Below are 6000 nucleotides of genomic sequence, written 5' to 3' on the forward strand. Positions count from 1 at the left end.
TTTTTTAATATAAAAATAATAAAATATTAGATTAAATTAGATGAACTGAGTTAACTTGTTAAATTTATGATCCGAATTATGAAATTATAATATCTAATTTTCAAATAATCAAATATTAAAAAATAAAATTAAAAATAAAAATCAATTAAAAAAAGAACCTAAAAAAGTGAATTGAGTAACTTATCAAGCCCGCGACCTTGGTAACCCAGATAACCTTATAGAAAATAAATAAAAACAAATTATAAAATTTAATTCCTAATCATTTTAATGTTGAAGGTTAAGATTAAAAAAAATAAATTAAAAAAGAACATAAAAATAACCAAAGTCAATCCGCCAAACCCATAACTCGTCATGAGATCAAGAAAGTAAAGAAATGACCTGATTTAATTCATCAAATTTGCGACTCTGGTCATAAAAACGAGATAACATCATAAAAAACAAATCAAAACAGATTATAAAATTCAATTCCTAACCAACCTAATATTGAATGATAAAAATGAAAAAAAATTCAATTATAAAAACACAAAAAACAACTTGAGCCGACTCAAGTTAACTTGTTAAGCATTATTCTCAGATCATGAGGTCATAATAACCTAATAGAAAACAAATAAAATAAATTTATTTTCAATTAACTTAATATTAAAAGATAAAATTATATTAAAAAAATTAATTAAAAAAACTAAGCCAACCATATTAACCTATCAAACCCATAATTATTATCATAAGTTAGGTAATTCAATAAAAAAAATAAATATAATAGTAAGATAAAAAAACATCAATTAAAAAAGAAAAAAAAGCAAAGCACTTATTCAAATAATAATGGTATAAAATATAATAATATAATGTATAATTTATTTATTTTATTTTTCAATGAAAAGTGATAGAAGGAAGAAGAGAAAAGAAATAAAGTGAATTCTTGTGCTGCGTGATCACATCACGTGAACAGTTTGGCATTTAGTGAAGTTTTTCCAAATCAAGCCCACTTTTTCAAAGATGGAATTTCAAAGTAAATAAATCAAAGACAAACCTACTAAAATGGAGTCCAGAGCATAGCAAGTAACAGTTACAAAGCCGAGAGAGAAAAAGCTTTTGCGAGTTCTTTACACAAACTCTTACCTCTTATGTAACCTGAACAAAAATCCCTCTTCTTCTTCTTCTTCTTCTTCTTCTTGTTTGTTTACTCTTCCTTCGTTACTTTGCAAAGAGGATAAACCATGGCTGAGGCTTTAGTAGGAGGAGCTTTTCTTTCTGCTTTCCTTAATGTTTTGCTCGACAGGATGGCTTCTCGCCAGGTGGTGAACTTCTTCAGTGGCCAAAAAGTCAACAATAGGCTGCTGGAGAGGTTGGAGACAGCAATGAGATCTGCCAGTCGGGTGCTTGACGATGCTGAGGAGAAGCAGATAACAAGTACAGCTGTGTGGGATTGGCTGGCCGAGCTTAAAGACGCTGTCTATAAAGCCGACGACTTCTTGGATGCGATTGCTTATAAAGCTCTACGACAGGAGTTGAAAGCTGAAGATCAAACCTTCAAATGTCATATGCAGAGATTTCTTTCTTTCTTTAACCTATGTAAAAATGGGTTGGGAGAGATCGGAGAAGAATTAAAAGTCCTCTTGCAGGATCTAGATCGCTTAGTTGATCGAACGGTTGCCCTTGGTCTGATCACCCGCACTGGAAAAGAACCATCATCGCCTAAAACACCCAGAGAAACTTCTCTGGTGGATGAACGTGGTGTTTATGGTAGAGATGATGACAAGGAAGCAATACTGAAGTTGCTTCTATCAGATGATGCAAATGGACAAAGCCTAGGTGTTGTTCGCATAGTGGGCATGGGCGGGGTTGGTAAAACCACGCTTGCTCAGATTGTATACAAACACAGGAGAGTAAAGGAGTGGTACGATCTCAAAGCTTGGGTTTGTGTTTCAGAAGATTTCAGTGTTTCAAAGTTAACCAAGGTTATCCTTGAGGAGGTCGGTTCAAAGTCTGATTTTGAGAGTCTGAATCAGCTCCAGATTCAGTTGAAGGAGAGGTTGCGGGAAAAGAAATTTTTGCTTGTTTTAGATGATGTATGGGAAGAAAATTATGCTGAATGGGACAGGTTGCTTATACCCTTGAAGTCTGGAGCACAAGGGAGTAAGATTCTTGTTACAACACGCAATGAAATGGTAGCATCAGTCATGCCAACTGTTCGAATTCATCATCTAAAAGAATTGACGGAAGACAGCTGCTGGTCCTTGTTTGCCAAACATGCATTCGGTGATGAAAATCCCATTGCGCATGAAGAGTTACAAGAAATTGGTAGAGAAATAGCGAGAAAGTGTAAAGGCCTGCCTCTAGCTGCAAAATCACTCGGAGGTCTGCTATGCACAGAAAGAGATGTCGAGGAGTGGCAGGATACATTGAAAAGCAATCTATGGGATTTACCCAATGACAATATCCTCCCAGCTTTGAGATTAAGTTATCATCATCTCCCGTCACATCTGAAGCGATGTTTTGCTTACTGTGCCATATTTCCAAAAGACTACTCATTTCGAAAGGATGAATTAGTGCTCCTGTGGATGGCAGAGGGCTTCGTAGTCCACTCTGTAGCTGATGAGATGGAAAAAGCAGGTGCTAAGTACTTTGATGATCTCTTGTCAAGGTCCTTTTTCCAGCAATCAAGTGCCTCTCCCTCATCATTTGTGATGCACGATCTCATGCATGACTTGGCTACCCATGTGTCCGGTCAATTTTGCTTCAGCTCCAGGTTGGGGGAAAATAATTCTTCCATGGCCACTAGAAGGACTCGACATTTATCACTCGTAGTAGATACGGAAGACACTGAAGGTGAAGATACCGAAGATGAAGATACGGGAGGTGGTTTCTTCAGCACAAAATTAGAAAACATCCGTGAAGCCCAACATCTACGCACATTCCAAACTTTTCCGCGCAATTGGGTGTGTCCTGCCGATTTTTATAATGAGATCTTTCATATATTGTCAACACACGGTCGCCTACGAGTGCTATTCTTGATTGGTTGCAGAGATGCAACTATGATGTTTTGTTCAACTAGCAAGTTGAAGCATTTACGGTATTTGGATCTTTCTTGGTCATTTTTAGTAACGTTGCCTAAAGAAGTGAGTACTCTTTTCAATTTGCAAACGTTGATCTTGGAAAGTTGCGGACAACTTGCTAGTCTACCTGATCTTGGAGATTTGAAGCATTTACGACATGTGAATCTTCAATGTACAAGAATCGAAAGGTTGCCTGCATCTCTGGAAAGGTTAATCAACTTGCGGTATCTTAACATCTCAGACACACCTTTGAAAGAGATGCCACCACATATAGGTCAACTGACAAAGCTCCAAACGTTAACTGCCTTTATCGTTGGAAGACAGAGTGAGTCTAGCTTTAAAGAATTGGGAAAGCTAAGACATCTACGGGGAGAACTTCATATTCGGAACCTTCAAAATGTGGTGGATGCTCGGGATGCTGTTGGAGCAAATTTGAAAGGTAGAAAACACCTTGTAAGCTTGAGGTTTACATGGGATGGTGACACTCATGACCCGCAACACGTAACAAGCACACTTGAGAAATTAGAGCCAAATAGAAATGTGAAGGATCTTCAGATTGATGGTTATGGAGGTGTAAGGTTTCCGGAGTGGGTAGGAGAGTCCTCTTTCTCAAATATAGTGTCCTTGAAGCTCAGTAGATGTACAAACTGCACCTCCTTACCACCACTCGGGCAATTAGCTTCTTTAGAGCATCTCTCAATTGAATCATTTGATAAAGTTGAGACTGTAGGCTCTGAGTTCTATGGAAATTGTACTGCTATGAAGAAGCCATTTGAATCCCTCAAAACATTACGGTTTGAAGGGATGCGAGAGTTGAGTGAGTGGATTTCAGACGAAGGCAGCCGGGAAGCCTTCCCTGTTCTTGAGATGCTTTACATAATAGAATGCCCCAACCTTACAAAGGCCCTACCTGGTCACCACCTTCCACGTTTAACAACACTTACAATTATAGAATGTGAGCAGCTCGCGACTCCATTTCCTAGGTGTCCAATAATCAATGAAATTAATTTTTTCAACACTTCTCGTTGGCTGATCTTGAAGAAATTACCTTCAGGGTTGCACCATCTTGAGGTTCATCGATTCCACTCCCTAGAGTCCCTACTCGAGGAAATTGAGCAAATGGGTTGTTCACCCACTGATTTAGGGGAAATTAAAATCAACGGCTGGGCTTCTCTCAAATGCATCTCACTGGACTTGTTCCCCAAGTTAAATTCTCTTTCTATCGGTAGCTGTCCAGATCTCGAATCACTTTGGGCACATGAAAGACCTCTCAATGATCTCCCCTCTCTCCATTCTTTGAAAATCTGGGAGTGCCCTAAATTAGTTCCATTTCCCAAAAGAGGATTACCTGCTCCAGTCTTAACACCACTTGAGTTAGCTAATTGCAGAAATTTGAAGCTGTTGCCTGAGAGTATGCATTCCTTCCTCCCATCCCTTTCGCATTTGGTTCCAGAAGGCTGTTTGCCCTCCAAATTACAATCACTTGTGATTTGGGATTGCATCAAACTCATAGCAGGCCGCATGCAATGGGGCTTGCAAACGCTCTCTTCTCTTACAGAATTTACAATTGGTAGCGACAAAAATGTTGAATCCTTCCCTGAAGAGATGCTTCTGCCCTCAAGTCTTACATCTCTTACAATCTATTCCCTAGAACACCTGAAATCTCTTGACTACAAGGGGCTTCAACACCTCACCTCTCTTAGAAAATTGAATATATTTAACTGCCCTAGGCTTGAGTCCATGCCAGAAGAGGGGTTGCCGTCCTCCCTTTCTTCTCTTGAAATTATCCTTTGTCCAATGCTGGAAGAAAGTTGTGAAAGGGAGAAAGGTAAAGATTGGCCCAAGATTTCTCACATTCCTCACATAGTTATTGATAGCCGCGAAATGTAAAAAATCTGGCTATTGATTTTCCCAACATCAGCGGAGCCAAGAAGGAGGTATTGCTACTAAATTGTTTATTTTCTTTTCAGTAATCAAAGGCAATTTCAGTTTAAATTTATCATGTTCCACTATTAATCTTATGCATGTTTTTTGCAGGATTCAAATCCAACTTTTCACTTACAGTTTGTGAATGCTGTGTCACCCTTCCATCTTGCCAGAACAATATGCACAAGATATCCCGAAGAAATTGATCTGCTTGCGCTCCCTCAGGTATGACTCATTGTGAACTTTTCCATTTGATGTTCTTTCTCAGTTTCTCTGTATTTCTCTGCCATTATTAATTCTTTGCATTTTCATGTCAGTACTACCAATTGCCCATTGCAGAGTGGAGCACCATTGTGAACATTTCTTTGAATTCTTGTTGTCAGCCTTAGGAAAAAATCAACAGAGACGCTTGAATCTGGAAATTCAAAGAGAAAAGCGAAGTATTGGCATCATATTAGTAAATATTCAGCTGGGGAAGTTTAGCTTCAGGTCTGGGCATTTGTTTGTATAGAGTATTTTATACACGTGCAGGGTAAATGTTTGGATTTTGTCATTGATGCTGGTAATGCTTTGGCCTCCAGAATGGTCCACTTGTACTTGGCTGATGGAGCTGAGGGAAAGCCAATGGCTGCAGAGTGCACACTGCAATTTTCGCGAAATGAATTAGGACAGGGAGCTTTTATTGAAAAAAATCAGAAGAATGTTTTTCTTTTTATTGGAAACATTTGTGGTTAGAACAAAGTAATTTTCACTGGAGTGTCATCTTGGGATACAACATGTACTTTACCTGCATATGGCATGAGATGATTTTGGTTCAAATTCGTTACATAACTTGCTTCTTAAAAAAAAACACTATCGCATTTGAGCTCATAATTTCATAGTGAATCTTGTTAAAAACAAGAAGTGATATCTAAAAAGCACTTGTTAAGATGAGACCATAACATATTGTTAAGTTTTCAGGTGTTTTTTCTTATTTAAAAAAATCAAAACCTTGTTATCATCATGCACCTGCTTCTTTGGG

At 38.1% G+C, this 6000-nt stretch overlaps 1 protein-coding gene across 1 annotated transcript; it reads left to right on the forward strand.

Annotated features, from left to right (window-relative positions):
* The first annotated feature begins 1067 nt into the window (after nucleotides 1-1067).
* Nucleotides 1068-5798, forward strand: LOC133701254 (putative disease resistance RPP13-like protein 1). Its single transcript, XM_062125111.1, has 3 exons — nucleotides 1068-4990; nucleotides 5091-5204; nucleotides 5297-5798. The coding sequence occupies exon 1, from the start codon at nucleotides 1215-1217 to the stop codon at nucleotides 4941-4943; it is 3729 nt and encodes a 1242-aa protein (XP_061981095.1). The 5' UTR covers nucleotides 1068-1214; the 3' UTR covers nucleotides 4944-4990; nucleotides 5091-5204; nucleotides 5297-5798.
* The last annotated feature ends 202 nt before the right edge of the window (nucleotides 5799-6000 follow it).

Source organism: Populus nigra, chromosome 8, assembly GCF_951802175.1.
Source record: "Populus nigra chromosome 8, ddPopNigr1.1, whole genome shotgun sequence".
NCBI lineage: Eukaryota > Viridiplantae > Streptophyta > Magnoliopsida > Malpighiales > Salicaceae > Populus > Populus nigra.

Coding starts and splice junctions, on each gene's coding strand:
- LOC133701254 (XM_062125111.1), top strand. CDS start 1,215: ATGGCTGAGGCTTTAGTAGGAGGAGCTTTTCTTTCTGCTTTCCTTAAT.